The following is a 26,201-nucleotide window of genomic DNA, read 5'->3' as shown; positions in this document are numbered from 1 at the left end:
GCTGTATATCGATAATTCTTTTTCCAATCAGCTGCTGCTGTGATTCCCCAATCAGATACAGTGATATAAATACTCCGAGTGGTGCAGTGAGAGTAATATGGAAAAAGATGATCAGCTGTGGCAACCCTTAACAGGAGCAGCTGAAAGAAGAAGACGATGCAGTGAGAGTAACAATGCTAAAGCAGTTATGGTATTTGGAATACTGTGGCTATTCCCTGGACCATTATATTGCTGCAGGTTAATTACAACCAGAAGCATTACACTAATAAACAATATGCAGTTAGTTTCAGTGTATTTATAAAGCCGCGTCAGGAATGTGGATCTAAGAAAGAAAGGGTAACCACACAGGAACAGTAGCACTGCTTTGACGCTGGGCGCCGCCAGTCTGTAAAACCGAGCGGAGAAATTGCGTACGCCAGGGTATGAGGTACCGTGGAAATGTGCGTGGCTTTACGCCAAGTTTAGGTTTTATACATCGCGATTTGAGCGTGGAAACGTTCGTATGCAACATTTCTGTGCGCACGCACCGTTTATACATGAGGCCCCTGGAGAGCTGCAGTAGCTGAAGGTTTTCAGTCTAACCCTTTTCTTTATTAATGACCATTATTTGCTTGCTAATTAACTTCTTTTACCTTAATTTTAATTGACATGCTATCTAAGAGACAGGCATTTTAATAGTTAATTTTCCTTTAATTAGCAGCTAAACAAAAATGAGACACAAAATGAGCCAAAAGATGATCAGCTAACCCTTATCCATAATACAACATGTGAAAATACAGAATGGTGAAGGTCTTAGTAAGGTTGATCTGCTCAGGTGCAAAACACATTTTGACAGTGCTCTTAGAAAAAAGAAAATCACCAGTTTTAGAAAATGCTGTAGAAGAATGAGAGTACCAACAAGACACAGAGTTAAATAACTGATTTAATTAAAAACATGAAGCAGTTTCTAATTAAGAAACTGGTTGTAGTGAAATTGGTTGGAGTTTGAGGTCCCAACTTAACTGCTCATCTGTTTGTTCACATCACATTTCACTTTTGTTCGGCAGTAAGTCTTAAGAACAGTACAATTAAAGTTAAAGGAAAAGAAGTCAATTAAAAGTGGAAATTCACAAATCACAAGACTGTGTACCAAGTGCTGCTGGAAGGGTATAAGGTAGGAAAAAGTGTAAGGCACACTTGAGCCACACTCATTCATTTGGATTGATTGAGACACCAAATAACTCTTGGGGTCAAGAGAAAAAAATCATATGCGCACAAGGAGAATACACAAACTCCACACAGACAGTGACTGTGATGGGACTCAAGCTTACAATTCTGCAGCAATGAGGTAGTACCTTTAACCATTGTGCCAGCAAATCCATTGGGACAAGTCAGTCATCTTTTGGATATTTAGCTAAATGAAATAATTAGCAAAGTAAACATATCGTACTGTGTTGGTAACTGTTTTTGATCACATTGGCCATCCCTATATATTACTTACTTACCCTGGATGAAGCCACTTCAGCCAAACATCACAGTCCCAAAAACAAGTGAAGCGGCTGTGCCAGCTGAGACGGTGACCCTCACTCTCGAGAAAAAGTCTGGTCAGCTGAGGCTGTGACACTCACTCAGGACACGGAGTCTGGTCAGCTGAGGTTTTCTCCCGCAAGGAGGGGAGGAGTCGGTACGGCTGCAACTCAGACCCAGTCGCGCTCGCACAGACGCCCACTGTTGCCTTTTTCTTCGGTCATGTCCGTGTCGCCTATGCTCTTTACTCTGGCTGCCCTGGCAGCAACGGCGCGGCTGGCGGAATGCCTTACCAGAAACTTCTACGTGGCCATCAGGGAAGAAGAGTGGGACTACGCGCCGAAGGGCACGAGCGCCGAGCAGCACGAGTGAGTGACCCGCTTATAGGAGGAGTACCGGGGGGCCTTGGGCGACATTTCCGTCGAGACTATGGGCTTCTGTTCATTTCTTAATGCCTGAGGCGGGTGACTCGCCCTGCAAGGCTCGGAAACAAAAAGCGTATTTAAACGAAGTTTTGCGCTTGTGGCGACCCCAACAGAAACAAGTGGAAGAGGCTTTTAGTAGGCATTAAAACCGTAAAACGTAATGTTTATATTTGATTAATTATTCTCGAAGTTGTTTCTGTTAACTTGCATTATTGGGTATGTGAGGCCAAGTATGTGACATAGGTAAACATGCGTTCATCTTATCTAATCACGGCTCAAACCATATTGAGTATATCTGGACGTATTGGGAGGTCCCTGATTTGAATTGGATGGGAAAGCTTAACCCAACTCCGTCATGGCCTTGTTGAGTGATTTTGTTTTCTGCCATTCTTTGCTTGTGTAGTCCACCTTAGGCTACTGTTTGTATGAATTCATAAATATATGTGAGAGCTTACTTGAGGAACAAGTTCTTTATCTATCTATCTATCTATCTATCTATCTATCTATCTATCTATCTCCAGGAATGAGTGGTCACACAGTTGTAGTGTCAAACATCATTTCCTTATTTTCCTCACATTATTATATGATGTTTGTCATGACACTGCACAAAACTATACGTTTTTGTCTTGCGCAGTGCTGGATCCTTCTTGGTGTGGACAAGGCTCTATGTTTTAAACCAGAGATGTAAAGATTTCTGGTTTAAATTGCTGCTGATTCAAACAGATCAAGTCGCTTAATGCAACACGTGAAACCTGTTAAAAATGTATGTAAATGATTGTGAGGATTCCTTATCTTTAGAGACACCTAGGATAAAAATTGTAGCCTGACATTTAGTCTAAGGATAGCTATGCCATCTCTTTTTTTTTTTTCTTTTTAAACGAATATTGGTGAGTACTGTTGCATTCTTATTAATACAACTTCCAAGATCACACAATTGTGTCTGGCAAAAGTATAAATGCACCTAAATTTGGATGTTTGCTAATACTGTAATCTGGAAGCACTGTCTGTGATTTTTCCAAAAATGAATGATGCCATGTGTTACTGATAAAATGATATCTTCTTGTTATGATTTACTTATTTGACTGTTTCCTTTATCCAAGGTGACTGACAACATTTCAGAGGCAATTGGTTACATTTTTTATTTTTTGAATTGGAGCCCAGGCAAGTGAAGTAAGTGACTTGCTGATGGTCATACAGTGCCCGAAGCAGGGTTTGAGCTCTAAATCTCAGGTTTTGAAGTCCAGAGCTTTAGCCACTATGCCACACTTCCTGCCTATTTAATTGTTAATCAAAAGGTATATTTAAAATATTTTAAAAGCAGGTTGAAGTTTGCGGTGCTCTAAATGTATCACATATGGCAACATAATTCTGTTAAAAGTATCAGCCTTTTTCAGTCTCTTATATCCCAACTGTTATTGATCACATAAGGTGCTTGGTTGTGTGCCATATTTCTTTTTACTGTTTTTACATGGGTTTTACTGCTCCTTTTTACTGTTTTTTTAACATGGGTATACACCTGCCTATGTATCTGAATTGCGTATTTTACATCAGCAATTCGGATTGTTTAGATCTACTAGTGTTGTCTCTTATGGTCCCTCGTACTAAGTGTGAACCTAAGAGGGACAAGGCTTTAGCAGCTATTGCACCTCTTCTGTGTGATTCTTTACCCAGTCACATTGAGGAGTCGCCTTCAATTGAACCTTTTAAAGCGACATTGAAGGCTCATTTCTAAACTCTAGCTTTCAGTGACCATGGCTGATACTGATGGTATCCCTACTTTTAGTCATCATCTTTCTTTTTCTTTAACTCGCTGCTGGCTTTATTTTGTTTTATTGTACTTTATTTCTTTTTATTTTATTTATGTTCATTGTATGTTTTAATGTAAAGCAATTTGGCTACAGCATTACTGATGTTGTTTTAAATGGGCTCTGTAAAGAAATTGACATTTCTTTTTACTGTTGTTAGTGCCATAGATCTGTAATTATTAGTCTCTAATTGACAAAACCTTTTATACACCAGCACAATGTTCCCCTTTTTTCCAAAGTGAAGAACCAGTATGTTAATACACAGAGATCTGAAAAACTGGATGTTAAGTCAAATTTAACTCCTCTGTAGAGGGCTTTAGAAGGAAAACAGAGATGTCACCAAGGCTTCTTGTCTTTATCGTTGTACGGATGTATTTAATACACAGGATCTTTTAAACTGGGAATTATCGTGTAGTAACAACAATATTAAAATCCCTTTAATCTTTGCATGCTCCTTAAAAGTCCATTCTTGTGTGAAATCTTATTTTATTTATTTGTTTATTAAGACTAATCATGCTGACTTTTTTCATATTTTTATTGTGTAGCACTGTTTTAGGAAGAACTCATATTTCATTATATTGTAACCTAAGTAAGTGAGAGTAATATCTGTTTAGTATAACAGTCTCTCTCATCCCTCAGTGTATACAGTATGTGCTCTGAGCTTCACTAATAATGTTCAGTCTCCATTCTTAAAAGCAAGTATTTTGTGATTAAGGCAGTTTTTCATCATATTTAATATATAAAGCTTTTATTCTGGGTAAACTGTCATTGCCTTTAGGCATTGCTTTGTTCATTACTATTACTACTTCCACCTCCAACTCCTAGCAGTGTCTTCAGTTCTGCACAAATTAAGCAGTCTCTGTACATCCAGCAGGCCATACCTTTTAGTAAGAGGTTTACCCAAGATCTGCAGATCAAGTACTGTATTAGGCTCATCATCAGAAAACTGGTTTACTGCTTTTAAAGTTTTGACTACGATGAGTGTTGTGGTCAGATTTAGGCTGTGGTGGTTTGATTCCAGTAGTTTAGTCATATTTACCCTTATTGTAAAATATTATTTACAGTTCATTGCCGTCATTAATCCCACTTTACAGAATCATCAGGTCATCAAGGAAATTGCAGGCAGGACTCAACAACGCCTAGAAAGATGAAAGAACAGGAGCCTTGATAAGCTAGGTCTAAAATTACATTGATGGGCTTTGAGCAGCAAAGCTCTTGTTTTGCTTGTGTTCTCCTTGTACTTGTTCCTACCTTGTGTTCTTTTTATTTTATAAAATCAAACATGTCCTCCTTCGTGCCATTCAGGACAGATTAGGAAGGAATAAGAGCACCCCTACAGTTAAACTGGACATGAGACATCTTTTATTTACTGTGGTTATAGTTAAGGGAGAATTTGAATAATCTGTAAATTAACCCATGGTGTCTGCGTAGAATTCTTCATGTGAGTGTTACATTGAAAAGTTAATTGCATGTAGTGTTTTTTGAACAGGAGAAATGCAATCTAACAAATAACCCAGTTAAGCTAATTCAGGACTACAGTGGGCAGATGTCTACAGTATATTGGCAGCATGTGGCACATGGTTTAATTGTGAAAATATCCACATTCTCTCATATCAAATTACTTTGAAGTCACACATCTTGGAATGCTGTAAGACAAAGAGAACACCAAGAGAAAAATCCACAAACATAGTACAGTAACTAGACACTGGACTTGCACTCAGAACTGTGAGGTAGTAATGCTAACTACTGCACCAGTGTCCTTCTCCCGTAGGAAAAGCTAAATTTTGACTTATCTGTTTACTGCCTGTGCACTGAGCCAACTAATTGATTAAAAATAATAATAAAACTTAATTGAACTCCTCTTTAATTTCCCCTGTCAAGATTAAAATGGGGGGACATACCTCAAGTTTCTCAAAAGTTCTCACAATGTCTCTGCACTTAATGCATTGTCATCACCTACAAAGTCCTAATCCAAGGTAAAAAGACATGGGACTTAAAAATAAGGGTCAAAAATCGAATTCCATGAACTCTTGAACTATATACTACTTTTGCCATTTATCACAATGTATTTTTCATCTACCGTGTTTCCCCGAAAATAAGACAGTGTCTTATATTAATTTTAGGTCCAAAAAATGCACTAGGGCTTATTTTCAGGTAGGTCTTATTTTTATTGAAGTTCAAAAAAGTAAAGTATATTTATTCCTGTTCAACAATTATATGGTACAAACTACTGGTACGTTAACGCCTTTTCAACAATCAAATCAACATGTATGGTATTCATGTTCTACAAACTACTGTACGAGGGGGTACCCAAAAGAATCCGCAGTAGCGCCGCGCAGAACGGAGCCCCCGGAGCACACGCCTCCCCCACCACGGCAGGCAAGTGTAGAACAACTTACTCCGAGGTAGTGCCCCAAGTTTCAACCCCGTCTCCTGCCGTTCTCGATCCCTGCGGCCAGCACGTAGCCGTGAACCAACGCCGCACCTCACCCCTTCCCAAACGAGAAAAGATTTTTCTCGCCTAAAAATGGTGAAATGCAGCACTCCTCCTCAGCAGGAAACAAAAGCCCACAGCCGCACGCCAACCACAAAGAACGAGAAGAAGCAAAAAATGAGGTTGAAAGCTGTTCCACACTCACCCACCACAGCAGGAAAAACGTGCACCCCAAAAGCCCCGGCGAGCGCAGCGCTACTGGTATCACGGACTCCCTTGGGCACCCCTTCCTATGTTAACTCTGGTTTAACAATCCACATACGGTAGTTTGTATAACATGAATACATGTTAACTGCTTCTACATTTATTCAAATACAATCATGTCATCTTATTCTAGAATATCATCATAACTCTCCATATCTGAACCTGCAATTCCTTCCTAGATTTCTTTTGACTCTAATTCCTTTCGAATTAATGGCCCCAATCTCTCATGTGCAGCAACACTGCTCTCCTTAAATGAACACTTCTTGTCAAGGTAACCTGCTCGTAGTGCATTGGCAACACAGCTTTCAGTGATTTTATCCCATGAATTCTTCACCCAAGTCATCACCTCTTGCAGCTTAGGCTTCACAAAGTTCCCCCGCTGATTTCTATCCATTCTGTTTTCAATGTAATAATTGACTTCTATTCGCAAATGGTCCATGAATGGCTTGTTTATTGCAATGTCAAGTGTCTGGAGACAGGCTATCATTCCTGCAGGAATCATTATCTGATCTGTTCTTCTCTCTTTAAGGAAGTTCTTCATGTCTTTAGCACGGTGAGTGCTAGCAGAATCCCAGACTAGCAGACCTCTTTGGGCACCTCGCAAAAAACATGGAAACATTAAATCTACCCACTTTCTTATAACGGCTTGAGTGCACCATATTTATCCGATGTTATGCTGGACAAAAGACAACATTTACTCTTTTAACTACTTGTAAAAGCGCCTTACCTTGTAACCAGGGCAGATTCTAGGCTAAATACGGCAGCTGTCAGGACAGATGCAAAAACGACGGATTAGCGGTAGGTCTTATTTTCGGGGGAGGGCTTATATTAGCGTTACATCAGAAATTACTGCTAGGTCTTACTTTCTGGTTAGGTCTTACTTTCGGGGAAACACGGTATTTGGCTTAGGCAAGAATCTTTAATCTCTGCAAGACAACCAGGAAAATCTTTGATTAACAAATGCGTAATAGTTTATATGCAGTCTTGAGTCCTCATTTAGAGCCCTAACACATACCCGTGTTAATCCCCAGTTTATCCATTTTTTTCTGGTAATGCATATTACACAAAAATTAGAGACCGTGAGAGTGATTTGTGTCCTCCTCATCTGTGTGGCTGTTATATGTCTCCTTTCCTGTGAAGCTCACTTGATCTGTGTAATACTTCAGGGGTTTTGTTGAACATCAAGATAGCCATAACAATAGGAGTGGATCTATTGTATGAAAAGGGGAACAACACTGTTAGAATGTACAGTAGATCCTCTATCACTCTCCCTTTTTTAAAATCCTTCACCCTCTAATCGTGATAGTGGATGGATTCATTTTGCATAGATGCAGACACTGAAGGAGGACACACAGTTTGTCATGAGTTACTCAATTAGAAAAATTACCTACTTGAGTAATCAGGAAGTGACAGAAGGCAATCCTGTGTATAGTTGTGATGTACTACTTAACTTACAGCTTTGTCATCTTATTATGCAAGCAGTGGATGTCTGTTGGCTGTAGATATTTCATGCTATCTTGAGTTTCATTCTCCTAGTTTAAACAATAAGAGATAAGACAAATTTAAACAATTTAGAGTGTTTTACATGCTCCAGTGAATGCATTCTTGGATATTAATGAGGATGAAAAATGGCTTCTTGTTGGTGATCAAACTTATGATATTCCATTTACTTATTATTTACTGCTACAGGCTCCCAATTACATTTTTTTCAAGTGGTATAATGCTGTGAGTGAGCCCCCTTAATATTGACCTCTGAAATTTGACATGGCATGTAAATGCATTTTAATTATTTTTCCAACTTGTTAGTATCGTCTGACTTCTGTAACCTTAAGAAGTTCAGTCAGATTACTCCAGCTTTATCTTACTGGGTTTCTCAAAGTGATACTAACACTTTAGGAGCTGGCATTTTTAAGATGGAGGAGTTGCCTTCATATATATAATAAAAAAAATCCAACGTCTCTCTGTCTGTGTACTTTTCACAAGAGAATTACTTAAAGGATTTAGATTGGGTTTTTTTCTATAATTTGCTTGAACATTCTGGTTGATTTTGTGACCTCTCTTATGAAGAATCATAGTTCGCTTGTAGTAGTGATTTATTCACACGAATCTGAGACAGAAGCCGAGAGGAGGGGGAAGTGTGACATCAGGAGTAGGGAGCCAGGCAGGGTCCTCCTCACTGTCCTGTTTCACTAATATGAGGGCGGAGCCATGGGGGACAGCTAGTGTGTATGTATGTATGTATGTATGTATGTAAAAGATGCAGCATTTCTGCTTTGTAATGTTGTTTTTTCCTTTGAAAAATGTGATGGAACATGTGCCATCTACTGATAGCTCTGAGTGCTGGTTACACAGGCAGCTCTTTATCTGCATAGCACAGGGGTCTCCAACATGTCACTTGCAAGCTACTGGTAGCTCGCATCCCCTTTCCAAGTAGCTTTCCAAAGGGTTAATGAATGCTACATAAATTTGAAAACTTGGATTAGTCAAATTAGGGGTGGGCAATCTTTCCAAAAAATAATATCACGATCCTTTTAACACAAAATCGCAATCCACAAACTGAATTGCAATCTTATCTTTTCAATGTGGCATACACTTAAGAGAATATCCGGACTCAAACTCATCAAGACCTAAGTAACACTTTATTTTAAATATCAAACAAAGTTGAATTCAATTGTTCTCTCGTTCACTAGCTATGCAGAGTTAAGGAACACGCCCCGAAGCTGGCGAGTGAGTGAGGAAGGACCCTCCCCTCTGCCCACTGCATCTCACTTGGATTCGCGCTAATAAATGATTCTTAGCGAAATGAGAGAAGTCGCAAAATCAACAGGAATGTTCAAGCAAATGATAGAAAAAAACCTGATCTAAATCCGTTAAGTAATTCTCCCGTGAAAAGCATACAATCAGACAGACATTGGATTTTATATATTAGTAAACCTTCAAAGTCATGTGCAGTTAAAGTCTCAACAGCATTCTCAACATTTCTGGAGCTTAGTAGAGCCAGAGAACTATAAGAATTTTCACCAAGCAACTCTGAAAATGTCTGCTTTGTTTGGGTCTACATACCTCTGTGAGTGTGCCTTTTCTGACATGAATGACATGAAATCAAAGTTCAGAACAAAACTGACAGATCAACATTTCAGTGACTCCATAAGAGTGAACCAAAGTGGCAACACTCCAGTATACACCTCTCTTGTTGACTCCATGCAGTGCCAGTCATTTGACAAACTAAAAACACATCACACATGCAACTGGACATATGAATACTCTTGTGAAGTGAAGTAGTGACATGTAACAAAATGACAAATGAATAAGTAATATCTGTGTATTTGTAATTGCATTGTTTTGTTTTGACAGCATTCATGTTTTAATTCAATAGTGGGAGGTACACTAGAAAATGCATACAGACATATAAAATGCACTTGCTGGTGAACTAAATATTTTTTGTGATATTTTAATGCAAAATGTGAGTTGTGGACATCAACATTTTGTAAATGTTCAGGCAAAACAAGCTTATTCAGTTTGTTAGGGTTGAAATAAGCTATGAGAATAAACGGTAGAAAACATGAGTAGCTCTCGGCCATTTTCATTTTGTAAAAGTAGCTCTTTTTGAAGGGTTGGAGACCCCTGGCATAGCACATTTATTTACTTTATTTCGAAAGCTGACAGGCCAAAAGTGGATTTGAGATATTTGGAGAACGATATCCTGTGACTCTGAGATCAAAATTGAGCTGGTAGAATAAGGAAAATTTTAAGACTTATCTTACTTTTGTACTGGGTAAAAAGACTTTCCATTATGCAGTAGGAACGCCATTTTCCCCTCTGGTCTAGAGCTGGCAGTGCAGTAACCATTTTGGCATGCTGTGAAGACGAAAGACAAGTCAATTTAACAAAAAAATTGTGTGCATCAAGTATAATATTTAGTTATGTTGATTTTTAATATATACTTTTAAAATAATTACAGTACTTGATTAACCTCCTTGCTGTTAACCCCAAATCTGTCTTGGGCTCACAATTCAATGTAAATACAGCTGATCCCAAGAAGTGCTTAGAGTGACCTTACTCTATTTTCTTTTTTTGATCTCATATAAATTATGTCAGAATAACACTCAGGACTGTATTCTGCTGGCATCTTGTGGATGAAATGTTATGATTTTTTGCAGGATTATGTTGTTTTCCAAGCATTCAGCCCCTCAATGGTAACTCTTCAGCTGTCACGAGTGGGGTTGGAGTGTTCAACTAAAAAAAAAAAAAACACAGTGGCATGTAAACGAAAAGTTGTAAAGGTAGTTTTGGAACAAACTGAACCATTAGTTGAATCTGATGATTTGAATTGGTCAGTAGACATTGACAATGATCATAAAAATGATGCAAAATTCTGTGATATACCTGGGCGCATGAAGCTGCTGAATGGTAAAAAGGCAAAATGGTTGCAATCAAGTGAAAAGACAAGAAAGAAGTTAGCCTGCTAAGCCTTAATCAAAATGAAGCAGTGGTCAGTGTTTGTGTTTATGGGTTTGCTGTTTGGTAGACTACAGTAACCCACTGAACAGCGGCGTTAATGTGGATGAGGCACGGACATTCTACCCTCTCGTGTGCAAACATCAGAAAAAGCTTTAGAAACTTGTTTCTTTGCTCAGTTTTCTTATACTGTGTGGATTGCAACATCAGATTGTGCGTTGGTGACCTGTCACTCAAAAGAAGTGTACTAAATTTGCACTCGTACAGCAGTGGACACTAGACATACCTTTCTATTTTTGATGTTTTGCTTGTTTTTCCAGGGTTAAACATAATGCTGTGGAGGATATTCAACAAAACAACCAGTATATAACTCAATTAGTGGTATAGTTGATGGTAATGGCACTAGAGGGTTAAGGTTGGGATCATGCACTGATACGGTGCATTGCTGCACCCACCACATGATGAACCACCTCAGGATTCCAGTCTAGGACCCTTGTGTAGCTGTGCAACAGGTGACACCTCAGCACCACACTAGCTCAAATACAATGGAGCAATGTGAGCTTTTTCTACAGTGGCCGGAATGCTAATTTTCCCTGCAAGTTGAAGTACTTGCTTGCAGGGCTGGATGCAGGTTAACGTCATACCTAGGAGAGACCATTTGCAGGTTAAGGGCCTTGCTCAAGGACCCAACCGAGTGGAATCACTTCTGGTATTTACAGGGTTCGAACTAGCAACCTTCCAATTGCCAGTGCAGATCCCTAGCCTCGGAGCCACCGCTCTGCCTTAGAGGGGCAAAGGGCAAAAGGAGTAGCTAGGCAGTGGAGGCCCAGACAAATCATGTACATCATACAGTGGTTCATTTTGGAGTATTGACGTTTTGGGTTGGTATGCAATAGAAATTGTTGTAAAGTGTGTTGTAGCAATTGTGTGTGTTTAAGGACAATTTTTGGGAAATCTTTTTCAGGGGCATGTCTACTGAGTATCAATCATGGGAAAACTGATGCGGAAGACCCTACTCATTGTCACAGTGAAATGTTTAAAAAAAAAAAAAAAAATCCCTCACAGAACCCGGGGATAGTGGTGATTATATATTTTATCCAGATACATTTGTACAGTATAATGTCTAGGTTGCCACACAAACACAAAGGACAATGTCTAGCTTACAACGCGGGCACAACGGACAAGAACCATTCCATTGTCATTTTAACTACTGAATTCTAGAGCATAAATTTTAATGAGCTGACAGTGACATGCTATTCTTCTGTTTCCTGTAGAAGTGCTTCAGTCTTCTTAACCCAAGGACCTCACAGAATTGGTCATGTCTACAGAAAGGCTGTGTATCGACAGTACAGTGATTACACTTACACACAAGAGCTCCCTAAGCCCTCCTGGCTGGGGTTCCTTGGTCCTGTCCTCAAGGCAGAAGTTCATGATGTTCTTGTTGTCCACCTAAAAAATCTGGCCTCACGACCGTACTCACTGCATCCACATGGGGTTTTCTATGACAAGGATTCTGAAGGTATGCATCTGATTTATACTATACTGTACATCCTTTGGTTAGATCTGTGTAATGTTGAATATGGCAGTAAGATTATATCACTGCAGCCACTTAATTAGGGTATGGGAGGTATTTTTGCAAAAAGGAAAATGAGAATGCAATTTCTATTTTGTGATTTCATTTTCAAAGTTTGCATGCAAGAATTCTGAAAAAATTAAAATGAAATAGCCCCATTTGTAATTTCATTTTCAGCCTGAACTGCAATGAAGCTGCAAAAATGAAAAGTAAAAAGCAATTCCACTTTGCATTTTCATTTCAAGTGCTCAACATGCAAATAGTGTAGGTCAATGGCTGGAGCTTTGTAACTCAATTTCCCATAATTCTTTGTCCTTTGTAGCTGTAGAGCCACTTTGATCGATACAATACTTCTGAATTCAACGGTGTTTAATTCATTTGATTTTGATCTTTTCAACCCCATACTGCAAGATTCACAGTGAAACAGTCTCACAAAATCCGAAACCATAAATATAGTTCTGAAGTAATTAATGTGCAATTTAATTACAGTATTTAACAAGACAGAAATTATCCTTTATTACATCATAGTTTACATTTATTTACACTGAAGTGGAAGTGGGATACTTTGTATTTTTGTAGTATTATATTGTACTGTTGGCGCCCAGCACCATAATGGCTCTTTGGCGAAGGTGCTTGAGAGCCTCGATGCTCCGATCTGTAATATGGAGTGCTGTTTGCAGCAGTAGTACAGGGATAGAGACAGCTGAGAGACTGACACCTGGGCAACTCCACCACTGTTTCTCCATCTGCTAAGGTCCATTTATCCAGGTTCATGGACTTCAGGCTCATGAAGCTGGAGAAAAGTGTGGTAGATCAAGTTGGCATTGACTCCAAGTGAGCTGTGAGAAGCAGGTGCAGTGGTAAAAATGTGCAGATCATAGAGACATTGTGAAGCAGCGATGAAGGGAGAGCCTCAAAGCTGGAATCCGGATTTGTAACGTGGTTTGCAGCACCAGTTCATTAAAAGAAAACCGCGAAGAAACCAGTAAATCTGCTTCTCCACTCCAGGAGGTTCGTATGCTTGCCTACAGCTTCACCTACAACTGACCTGCATTAAACACACCTGCTGCACTTAACAACAGCACAGCACTTAACATCCCAGTTGTGCCACCTGCCAGTGCAGTGCACAAACATCCCTGCTGCGCCATCTCAAAACACAGCACTCCCAAATCCTGATTGATGTGCCCTCAACACAGGCTGCATGACCGAAGCAGGAGGGAAAACCGTCCAGCTGTTTCGACAAGTTTGTACACTGTTGCAAGGAGTTGGTAGTGGCTGCTGGGGACAAGTCAACTAAGGATGAGTAACTAAAATGACTGAGCTAGCATTGTATCATCAATAGCCTATAAAAACGGCAGTTCTGCATACTCGCATGGACTTTTCAAACTAGTGCAGCAAAAGGCAAGCAGTCCTTTTAAGGATAGCAAGCCACCTCAAAGAGCCATGTAAAGAGCACGGAATCCAGCCATTGCAGTACTCTATGCTGACGCTACACTATAATACTACAAAAATACCTCCATAGTTTCTGTCCTTGATCTTCACTTAAATCTAATATGATCTTCGTCATCTGCTAGAAGGTGCTTTAATAGTGTTGTTTATGTGGATCTGAAGTACAGTTAGGTCCATAAATATTTGGACAGAGACAACTTTTTTCTAATTTTGGTTCTGTACATTACCACAATGAATTTTAAATGAAACAACTCAGATGCAGTTGAAGTGCAGACTTTCAGCTTTAATTCAGTGGGGTGAACAAAACAATTGCATAAAAATGTGAGGCAACTAAAGCATTTTTTTAACACAATCCCTTCATTTCAGGGGCTCAAAAGTAATTGGACAATTGGCTCAAAGGCTATTTCATGGGCAGGTGTGGGCAAGTCCGTCATTATGTCATTATCAATTAAGCAGATAAAAGGCCTGGAGTTGATTTGAGGTGTGGTGCTTGCATGTGGAAGATTTTGCTGTGAACAGACAACATGCGGTCAAAGGAGCTCTCCATGCAAGTGAAAGAAGCCATCCTTAAGCTGCAAAACCAGAAAAAACCCATCTGAGAAATTGCTACAATATTACGAGTGGCAAAATCTACAGTATGGTACATCCTGAGAAAGAAAGCAAGCACTGGTGAACTCAGCAACACAAAAAGACCTGGGGCCTCATGTATAACGCAGTGTGTAGAACTCACACTATAACATGGCGTAAGCACAAAAGCGGGATTGTGCGTACGCACAGAAAAATCCAGATGCAGGAATCTGTGCGCACGCAAAATTTCACGTCGTTCCACTACATAAATCCCGATCAGCGTGAAAAGTAACGCACGTGCACGCGCCTTCTGTCCCGCCCCAACTCCTCCCAGAATTACGCCTCTTTGAATATGCAAATCAATATAAATAACCTTCTGTGAAAAGACAATGGGAAAAGCACAGGGGAAAATATAAGAATTTCAGCGAATACCAAGTGGAGGCAAAGGAAAAACCTACTATTTGTTGGTTTAAACAGTGGTATAATCAACAAAAGAAAGTTGATCGAGTGACAGAGTGTCGGAGAAACTCGAAAGATCAAATTCACAAAGTCGCACAGTGCCCGAAATAAAAAAGAAATCACATATCAAAGTCGCCGTGAAAAGCAAGTCGTAGCCCACCGTCTTAGTGTCATATGAAAGCTTATTAGGGAACAGACAAAAAAAAAATAGGCACACAGTGGGGAAAAAAAAGCACAAAATCTCAACTTTAATCTCGAAATTTCCACTTTAATCACGTAGTTTATTTTGACATTAAAGTAGAACATCATAAACTTCATCTTAAAATCGTTTATTTTACTAGTTTCTCAAGTAGCACGTTAAATGCTTTGTTCTGTATTTGATCTTCTATGTGCTCTATGTGTGTGAAGCACTACGTGCTTCCGTTCTTTCTCTTTCTCCGACAGGACACAGAATCCATTACATTTGTGATATTACAGCTCTCTGAATAATTAAAATACTGAGATGTATACGTGATATCATTTTCATGATGATAGGAATGAAAGCATGTTATTAAACATGGGAACACGGTGGCGCAGTGATTGTTCATATCTCATGCAAGAGGCTTGCTGTGCCATGTGCGACCTTCGATGAAATAATTTATCACAGCAGTACTGTCTCTTTCAAACGTACTAATCTCCAATTCCTGTCCTTCCTTTTCTTTCTCCAAATACCCAATCGCCACACAATCAGCTCTGTAATAGACGTTAAGCCATCTGTAAGCTTAGAACGCCGATTCTTCAAAACTTTTAAGGAACATTGAAATATCTTCGTAGTACATGTTTAATTATTCTATCCGTCTATCCTTCCAGTGTCGCGTCAGCGCAGGAATACAACGCAATGCAGGAACAATCCCTGAACTAGCTAGCGCTGCGGCACTGTGTCTTCACATGTTTAATTATTAACAATACAGATTATTTAAATGGTTAGTTTTATCTGTATACTATAAGCAACATATTTTGCTGCATTTCATCTTAAAAATGATATTGTCATCATACGCGCTTTATAAAGTGGCGCAGGTTGTGCAATATTATAACTGTAGTGTCAGTTTAAAGTGAGGTCATTGTACTTATAAGTACAAACAGTTCTACAAGGAGCACTTGATGGACTGACTGGGTGCGTTTATAGTTCTTGGGATGAAACTGTTTCTGAAACGCGAGGTCCGTACAGGAAAGGCTTTTGACACTTTTTGCCATGGTTGAGGTAGCGTGTACTTGAAACTGTATACCGATAATTCTCTTTCCGATCAATTGCTGCTGTGATTCACACTCAGATACAGTGATATAAATACTCCGAGTGGTGCAGTGAGAGTAATATAGAAAAAGATGATCCGCAGTGGCAACCCTTAACGGGAGCAGCTGAAAGAAGAAGAAGATGCAGTGAGAGTAACAACGCTAAAGCAGTTATGGTATTTGGAATACTATGGCTATTACCTGGACCATTATATTGCAACAGGTTAATTACAATCAGATGCATTACACTAATAAACAATATGCAGTTAGTTTCAGTGTATTTATAAAGCCACGTCAGGAATGTGGATCTAAGAAAGAAAGGGTGATCACACAGGAACAGTAGCACTGCTTTGACACTGGGTGCCGTCAGTCTGCAAAACCGAGCGGAGAAATTGCGTACGCCAAGGTATGAGTTACCGTGGAAATGTGCGTGGCTTTACGCCAAGTTTAGGTTTTGTACATTGCGATTTGAGCGTGGAAAGGTTCGTACGCAACATTTCTGTGCGTACGCACCGTTTATACATGAGGCCCCTGGACATCCACGGAAGACAACATTGGTGGATAATCGTAGAATCATTTCCATGGTGAAGAGAAACCCCTTCACAACAGCCAACCAAGTGAACAATACTCTCCAGGGGGTAGGCGTATCGATATCCAAGTCTACCATAAAGAGAAGACTGCATGAAAGTAAATACAGAGGGTGCACTGCAAGGTGCAAGCCACTCATAAGCCTCAATAATAAAAAGCCAGCACAGTTCTGGAAAAACATTCTTTGGACAGATGAAACCAAGATCAACCTCTACCAGAATCATGGCAAGAAAAAAGTATGGAGAAGGCGTGGAACAGCTCATTATCCAAAGCATACCACATCATCTGTAAAACACGGTGGAGGCAGTGTGATGGCTTGGGCGTGCATGGCTGCCAGTGGCACTGGGACAGTAGTGTTTATTGATGATGTGACACAGGACAGAAGCAGCCGAATGAATTCTGAGGTGTTCAGAGACATACTGTCTGCTCAAATCCAGCTAAATGCAGTCAAATTGATTGGGCGGCGTTTCATGATACAGATGGACAATGACCCAAAACATACAGACAAAGCAACCCAGGAGTTTATTAAATTATTAAAGCAAAGACGTGGAAAATTCTTGAATGGCCAAGTCAGTCACCTGATCTTAACCCAATTGAGCATGCATTTCACTTGTTGAAGACTAAACTTCAGACAGAAAGTCCCACAAACAAACAGCAACTGAAAGCCGCTGCAGTAAAGGCCTGGCAGAGCATTAAAAAGGAGGAAACCCAGCATCTGGTGATGTCCATGAGTTCAAGACTTCAGGCTGTCATTTGCAGCAAAGGGTTTTCAACCAAGTATTAGAAATGAACATTTTATTTCCAGTTATTTAATTTGTCCAATTACTTTTGAGCCCCTGACATGAAGGGATTGTGTTTAAAAAAAAATGCTTTAGTTGCCTCACATTTTTATGCAATCGTTTTGTTCACCCCACTGAATTAAAGCTGAAAGTCTGCACTTCAACTGCATCTGAGTTGTTTCATTTAAAATTCATTGTGGTAATGTACAGAACCAAAATTAGAAAAAAGTTGTCTCTGTCCAAATATTTATGGACCTAACTGTATATCATAGTCAAAGAGACAAGGTTGCATGATATATCTTGGTAATGCAGAATGAGTAGGTAATGCAAGGCAGTGACTTCTTTCATTATCCAAAGCATTTGGATTAGGTGTGCAATTTTATGATTTTTAGCTTTTTTGACATCATTTGGTATTGCTATTAAACTAATTCTGACTTAGATAGCATATTGTATATTTTCTTTGGTAATTGTGAGCATCCCAGCATAGAACAGTGTTGGCCCATGTTTTTCTATGTGTGTGACTTGGCAGTGAGTTGTGCCAACTTATGGTCTATAAGACTGTGGGTTTAACATGTTGATATAACTTGTATTCACTGGATTTGAGAGTGAACAGGCCCTGGTCAGTGACATGCATAAGGTCTTATGTGCTTTGTGAGAATATCTGAATATTTTACTTCTCATAACAGGTGCTCTATATCCAGATGGAACAACTGGGAAGAGGAAAAGGGATGACGCTGTCCTTCCAGGGGGCAACCACACATACACCTGGACAGTGAAAGATGAGTATGCACCTACAGAAGCAGACCCCAACTGTCTAACATGGGTCTACCACTCCCACATTGATGCACCAAGGGACATATCTTCTGGCTTAGTTGGGGCACTGTTGACTTGTAAAAAAGGTTAGAGGGCACCATTATTATTAGACAATATTTTTGGAAGCATTTCCAAGAAGGAAAGTAGGTGCTCAAATTTCCAGCAATGTACATAATGAGTTTTGTCATTGCAGGTGTGTTGCAGGGAGAGGATCGCACTGATGTGGACCGGGACTTTGTCTTGATGTTCAGTGTGGTTGATGAGAATCTTAGCTGGTATCTTGAGGAGAACATTGAAACCTTCTGCTCAGACCCTTCCAGTGTAAACAAGGATAATGAGGACTTCCAGGAGAGCAACAAAATGCATGGTGTGTGATTTTAGTATCCTTTCTAAATCTGGGTGAGTGTTGTCTGACACTAGTTACCTTAGATGTGAGCCTTCAGATCATAGTGTCAACATCTCTGGATGTTAGATTGGTTGGCATGAGCCTGAGAGATGCCTGGATACAGAGGAATGGCCTGTAATTAACTTTATAAAACCTGATCATCTGTTATTGTACTATTAACCTCTCGTTTTGTCCCCCTTAGCTATCAATGGCTTTGTGTTTGAGAATCTTCTTGGCCTCGACATGTGCACTAATAAGGTTGTGTCATGGCATTTGTTTGGGATGGGCAGTGAAGTGGATATTCATTCTGCATACTTCTTTGGACACACAGTTTTAAATCAGGGTCACCGAGCAGATGTGGTCAGTCTTTTTCCAGCCGCCTTCGTCACAGTAGAAATGTTCCCAAGAAACCCTGGAAAATGGCTGCTGAGCTGTCAAGTGAATGATCACATCCAAGGTATGATGAGCTGTCCTGTGTGGAAATATACATTTCCGGTTCCTTGGATATATCATTTAGTTCTCTTACTGATGTCATGCCAGACCCTGTGTCCCTGTTTCATAAGAGGTTTTATGGATTATGAGGAAATTTTCTGCACCGTAGCTGCCGAAGTGAAATGTAGCATCAGATTCTGGAAGAAGAAAGGAGTCAGCAGTGTTAAGGGTGGTGAATCCATAAACAGGACCTGGTCTCTGGCCAATGACTTTTCTTTCTCCTTTTTCCAGCTGGCATGCAGGCCCTGTACCAGGTTTTCACCTGTGACTTGAACACCACTGTAGCTCCACCAGGTGGTAGAATATTGCATTACTACATTGCTGCAGAAACTGTTATGTGGGACTACGGCCCTCAGGGCCGTAATGCATTTGATGGGCAACTGTTGAATGCAACAGGAAGGTAATGTTTATAAAGGTGGTCAGTAGGAGTGCCAACAAGGGGTGGGGACAACATTTTCAAGAAAAGCAATTTGCTCCAAAAAAAGTGAGGTACCAAGTACAACTTGATTAACCAGTCACATTGGAAGGTGTCGGTGTGAATGGGATTTATAGAATTAAAGATGCATTTAAAACTATAATTAGTACATTTGGAGCATTCATTGACCATTGTCCAGTACAATGCCATTGACACTCTTCTAGAATTTTTTGATGTGGTACTTCAGAGCCCTACCTTTGTGGTTGATTTTGAATTGTCACAGGGAGTAAAGGGTCATGAACCATTTGAGATAACAAGGTTCCCAGAGGGTGAAACTCAAAAAAAAAAAAAAAAAACCTCTAAAGGGCATGTCACTTTATATGATTTTACCAGCAATTTTTAGTTTTAATTTAAATAATCTTAGCTAGTTAGAGCATCTTCACATGACCGACAGTCATTTAGAGTGATATCCCCACTGATTCAGTTCAGCTACTCTGTGACTCCTCCTGACAGTATCAAACAGGTTTGATTTTTATCTTAGGTCTTACATACATGGAGCCTGTCCACAACATTATCAACACGCACTTACCCAGAAGTACAATGCATATAGTGCAGCAATGAGGAATAAGGAACTTGGGTGTTTTGGACCTCACAAATGGAATAAAAACTCATCAGTCTAATGTTGCATGTTTTATGTATCACAATATGTTGGAAGAAAAAGAGGGAAAGAAAGGTGGAGATTGCAGCAAAACTCACTGAATCTGTATATCTTAAAATAGACATCACCTCCATCAGGCAGCAAGTTATTATGATGAGCTCAAGATACTTTAGAAATGTGAAACAGACCTGTAAGTCTCATAGAGTCCTCTAATTTGACATGCCTAGTTATTTTTAGATATGTAATGTGACATGCTCCAGCAATGTGATAAGCATGGCTTGACATCCCTTGTAACTAAATGTTGTGTAATATGACATAGTTTCCTTATTCAGGAAATTAACTTTATATTTAAATGGAAGAAATAGTCACCCCAGAGATTTGTCACACCCTTTGTTCGGCACTTTATCTCTTAATTACACCTCTCTCTCTTTCTGTCTGTCTGTCTCTCTCTCTCTCACTCTGGCTTTCATTCTCTTTTTGAGCATTTTCTTCTATTTACCCCCTTGTTAGATGAAGGATAGAAGTGCTGGACATCTGTTCCTCAAAAAAAAACTCCCCCATTTCTTTTTTTGTTTCTACTTGTTTGCCAGCAACTCAGAACCCTACTTCAGCCAAGCATCTGGTAGGATCGGTGGCCGTTACCTCAAAGTGATGTATGTGGAGTACAGTGACAACACCTTCACCAAGAAAAAACCAAGAACTGAAAATGAGTTCCATTTGGGTATTCTGGGTATGTTAGCTCAAGCATGGTACTTGGAATCTGTAATTTGCATAACCTTGGTGCATCACATTTTAATATCATATGTTTGCCTTTGGGCAGCACGGTGGTGCAGTGGTAGCTGTGCTGCCTTGCAGTAAGGAGACCTGGGTTCGCTTCCCGCGTCCTCCCTGCGTGGAGTTTGCCTGTTTTCCCTGTGTCTGCGTGGGTTTCCTTCAGGTGCTCCGGTTTCCTCTCACAGTCCAAAGACATGCAGGTTAGGTGCATTGGCGTTCCTAAATTGTCCCTAGTGGGTGCTTGGTGTATGGGTCTGTGTGTGTGTGTCCTGTGGTGGGCTCCACCCTGCCCGGGATTTGTTCCTGCCTTGTGTCCTGTGTAGGCTGGGATTGGCTCCTGCAGACCCCCGTGACCCTGTGTTAGGATATAGCGGGTTGGTAAATGACTGACTGACTGTTTGCCTTTTTTTTTTTTTTTTTTTTTTTTTTTTTTCTTCAGGCCCAGTTATCAAGGGAGAAGTGGGTGACACCATTCTTGTGATGTTTAAGAACAAAGCAGACAGAAATTACAGCATTCAGGCACATGGACTGTCTTACAGTAAAGAGTCTGAGGGTTCATTCTATGCAGATGGTAAGGACTTAATTCTGTTCAGAATTGTTCCTTAATCTTGTTCAACATAACTGAGTTGTGAACTTGCAGTGAACTTGGAAATGTATTCATGTAAGAGCTTGTCACCTGCGGGTCAGTTTGGAAGGTCCTATTTCTGTGGGGTAGAGTAACCAGCTTTGCTTACTTAGACCCACACCCATGGATTATGTCTTATACAGGTGTCAAGAAACCTGGTTGCCAAGTCCAACCTAATGATGTCTTCACATATCGCTGGGTGCTGTTAGATGGGCCAACAACCAGTGATCCAGATTGTCTTACATACATTTATTATTCATCTGTGGACCCTGTCAGAGACACTAACTCTGGATTGGTTGGACCATTGCTAGTATGTAGGAAGAATGAGAATGGCCACCAGGTAGGAATATAGTTTGGCTTGGCTGAAGTAGGGTTTCGGTAGGCTGCTTGGTTTCTTTGCCAGAGCTGGAGGAACATCTAGAATTAGCCACATTAGGGAGACACTCCGCCTAGTCTGACAGATTTGGTTTCATTTTAGAGCAACATAGATGACCACTTCTTTTTGCTCTTTACTGTCTTTGATGAGAACCTCAGTTGGTACCTGTCATCCAGCATTGCAGTTACAAATGATCCTTCTGGTTTTGAAGTGGACAGTGAAGAGTTTCATGAGTCAAACAAAATGCACGGTGAGTGGATGTGCCTATCTTATACACACTATCTTACATAAATGCTCACTGTCATAGAGTAACTTATTAACACTGTCAATACTAAGGTGCTGTAGCTGGAACCAGTGCAGCATGTTACATAGACACATCTACAACCAGTATAGGCCATCATACACAAATGCACAGTTGCAGGCACCAGGATTTCTCATTGCTGCCTGTTCCTTCATTTACCATGGTGGCATTTTTCTTTTGCAGCTGTTAATGGCTACATGTTTGGGAATATGCCCACCCCTGTTATGTGTGCAGGATCTAATATTTCTTGGCACCTCCTGGCACTGGGCACAGAGGTGGATTTGCATAGTGTCCGCTTCCAAGGGAACACTATCCAGAAACAGGGTAGCACCAGAGATACAGTCAGCTTGTTTCCACACATATCAGACTCGGTGCTCATGCAAGTGAACGTTGTAGGTAAGCCAATTATGTTTCTTGTTTCTGAACTGGAGTCGCTGGGTTTCCCAGCTCCTTTGAGTTCTTTGACTTGATAAAGAATGTGTCACTTTGCCTGTAGAGATTTTTTTCCTTGCCAATTCCTATTAATGAGTTTGGGTTTTTCAGTATTCAGTGAGTTGTGATCCCTCTGATAGTCACCTGGCATAAGGGTTACCCTGTTTGTGTTTGCACGTGATGCTGAGATTCTCCTCAGCATCTCTGGCTATTTCTAGGTAAATAAGGTACCAAAATGAAAAGCTTGAGTAATGACTTGTTCTGGACTACAAGTGTGATAACTGTTGTGCGTGTTGGTCATGTAACATTTGAAATATCTTTCAGGAGACTTTGAGATCAGTTGCAGTACAGCTGACCACTACTCTGGGGGTATGAGACAGCTTTACTCTGTCAGAGCCTGCAAAGAACAGAGACCCCCAGTTAAACCTGTCGGTGTGGTGCGGACATACTACATTGCTGCAGAGGAGGTGGAGTGGGATTATGCTCCAAACAGGTCCTGGGAACTGGCGAGGCATAATACTACTGGAGAGCAGAGGTACTGTAGATACACATTGAGTGCGTTTACATGCACATACATAATTGGCATACAGTGAATAACCTGTTTAAGGCAGAAACTGGGTTTCTTAAAAATTTACATTTACATGCGCAAGTAATCGTCTGGAGTTCCCCTTTGGCAAAAAGCTCTAAAGTCATAAACCTGTACAGAAAAAAAAATTGAAATGTTGTCATCATCTGCCACTGTGAATCCAAAAACAAGCTGGAACTTTGTGATAATTTTCTTGTGTTTTATAAATATATTTAGTAATTTGTGTGCTCTGAAGTAAATAACATTCATCCCATTTTTACATTCTCAACCTGAGCCCCCCTGATGATTCACACTGTTTCAGCATATCTTTAGCAAATAACTGAATTAAAACTAAACTTTCACTTTTCACTAAACTGTCACTTTATTAACATGTTTCTGGTACCGTATTGCACACAACACACACTTTTCTGGTTTGCTGTGCAATTGAGCTCCACAAAGGAGCAGTGCAGAAGTACATGTGCTTCTTGCATAACGCCCAGTGTTGCTGGGATAATAACACAGGTGTTTTTACTTCAGTAAAATATGTAAGTATTGCATTAGGTTACTTGTTACTTTGAAAGGTAATTGGACTACGTGATGCATGTTACCCTACTGCTCTTGAGACTGTGATGCTGAGCTTAGCTGTGTACATTAGTTCATCAACATAAATTTAGCAATTTCTGGAGTATTGAGGCTGATTTTATTTCAACCAGGAGAAGGAGTAATGTGATTGCCCATGCATTTCCCTCAGGAAATTTATATTGTGGATGCTTCTACCTGTGGCTGCTGAAAGTATGCGCAAAGCTAATCAGGTGAACAGAGTGTAACGAACATGTGCAGACTACAAAATCATTAACTGTAGCCCAGTTAAGGGTTTATATGGCCACATAACTGGGTTACTAGCAGAGAAAAACTGGAATAAGGATTTACATGGCATTTTAGAAACCAGGTTTCTGTGAGTAACAGGGTTATTAAAACACATGTAAACACATTGACTGTCTAGTAGGCTGTATTCTCTCTGCCCTGTCTCAAAATTCACAGTAAATAAATAAGGTGTTCTCTTTCCTGTTTTATGGTATTTTATTATGGAATCCTATTACATTTTAATTTGGAGTTTTTGCCATTGATCAATGTGGAAATCTCTGTATGTCATAATGAAAACAAAAATTGAATAAGTATTTCTAATGATGAATCAAATAAGTTGAAAAAACATTATCGGTTAAATAACTATTTATGATATTTTGTCCAAAATTATGTAGAAATAAATTACAGATGGAACTTACTCTATAGTAGCATTTCACATCTGGATACAGCAATGTGTCCAGTTATATTTGTGAAATTGCTTACATTTCTGAAACTTGATGAGGATCGTTGTTAAAAGCTTTCATTCCATATCCTTCTTACTGAGTTGTGTGTTTTTTTGTTTTTTTTAACATTGCCATCCTGCTAGCAGATGGATGTTCCTTCAAGCTGCAGGTCTTTTGTAGGCTACATTGGGTTTTCTTTTGTCCCTGTAGTTTACCGTATCCATTTTACCTTTTTGTTGAAGACTGACCTTAACCAACTACAACTGAAACATTGATTAAACTCTTAATGGTAGTTACTGTCTAAACTGAATACGTCCTGAAACATAAAACAAAACTCTACTTATCATTATTCTAGCATGTCAGATTTAAGCAGTAATAAAAGATGCATGCAATACATGTTTCCATGTTATAAACAAAACAAAAAAGAAAGCTAATGAAGGTTGTCAAGTTTTGCTGTCTGTAATTAGCCATTACCTATTTGGGCTGCTCTAAATTCCTTCAGTCCACCACCTCTCGTTGTAGCCAAGCAGGTGTGCATTTTCATGAGAATAAGTGAATCATCTTATGGCATATATAAGAACACACTGCACAGAAGACAGGTAAATACTGTTCATTCATTTACAGAGCCTTTTAAATCCAGTTGTAGGTTTGAAACAAAACACCCAAAAGGAATGCCGGGTCTGTTAAATTGCTTTTTCTCTTTCATAACTTGTCACTTTCACAGCTTTATTGTGCAAAAAGAAAAAAGTATTTGTGAATCATGACTCATGTGCAATTGGCGTAATGTCAAAAGAAATCCCTTCTCCACTCCAAGTTTATAACTCCAAAAAGTAAATTAAAAGCAAGATAGAAGTTATTAGAATGGTGCAGTCTTAAACACTTGTGACACCATCCTAAAATAAATTAACTGCTCAGAGTTGACATTTTAGAAAGGCTTATTCATTTGGCTGAATTGCCTTTGATGTTAAAGACTTCAAGATGGAAAAGAAGGCTTTAAAAATAATATGAAACAGGCAGAATTCATTTTGCTTCTTCCTTGTGCCTTTATGAGCACCTACCAGGCTTTGCATTTTTATCCAAGTATCCAAGATGCATTAATTTAATAAATCTGGTCCTTCTAGAAAATTGAGTCTATGACTATTTAACATTAGCATTGAGATCAGAACAGTTGATATTTAGTTCTGGACTGTAAAAAAAGAAATCCAGTCACTTCAACAAACCAAAACAAAATTTCAAGTTTTCCATTCCCAAGCTTTGGGAAATGCTTTTAATAATGAGTTAAATGCCAGATGAAGTCAATAATTAGGGCAATTATAAAGACTTTTAAGTTTTCTGAGTCTGTGTCTCTTCCCTTGGTAGCACAGTGAAACTTTATAGTGTACAAGTTCAACTTCCCTTAGAGAAAACACCAGACTTCCTTTAGTTAAGTCAGTAGTTTGTAGGGATTTCTTGTTCATCAATAAGCCTTTGGGTATCCTTGAA

General features: G+C 39.6%; 1 protein-coding gene across 2 annotated transcripts in view; it reads left to right on the top strand.

Moving 5' to 3' along the window:
* Positions 1-1,489: 1,489 nt before the first annotated feature.
* hephl1a (hephaestin-like 1a) overlaps positions 1,490-26,201 on the top strand; it is a 35,546-nt gene continuing 10,834 nt past the window's right edge. For both annotated transcript variants that reach the window (XM_028800517.2, XM_051925767.1), the window contains exons 1-12: positions 1,490-1,874; positions 12,167-12,411; positions 18,263-18,475; positions 18,583-18,756; positions 18,977-19,231; positions 19,498-19,666; positions 20,930-21,069; positions 21,553-21,684; positions 21,882-22,078; positions 22,217-22,364; positions 22,599-22,811; positions 23,172-23,382. In XM_028800517.2, coding sequence (XP_028656350.1) covers positions 1,729-1,874; positions 12,167-12,411; positions 18,263-18,475; positions 18,583-18,756; positions 18,977-19,231; positions 19,498-19,666; positions 20,930-21,069; positions 21,553-21,684; positions 21,882-22,078; positions 22,217-22,364; positions 22,599-22,811; positions 23,172-23,382 — 2,243 coding nt within the window. In that variant the 5' untranslated portion in view covers positions 1,490-1,728. The remainder of the gene's footprint in view (positions 1,875-12,166; positions 12,412-18,262; positions 18,476-18,582; positions 18,757-18,976; positions 19,232-19,497; positions 19,667-20,929; positions 21,070-21,552; positions 21,685-21,881; positions 22,079-22,216; positions 22,365-22,598; positions 22,812-23,171; positions 23,383-26,201) is intronic.

The sequence above is a fragment of the Erpetoichthys calabaricus genome, chromosome 4 (genome assembly GCF_900747795.2).
Source record: "Erpetoichthys calabaricus chromosome 4, fErpCal1.3, whole genome shotgun sequence".
Taxonomy (NCBI): Eukaryota; Metazoa; Chordata; class Cladistia; order Polypteriformes; family Polypteridae; genus Erpetoichthys; species Erpetoichthys calabaricus.
Note: the sequence above shows the minus strand (reverse complement) of the source record. Positions and strands in the feature narration are given on the sequence as shown.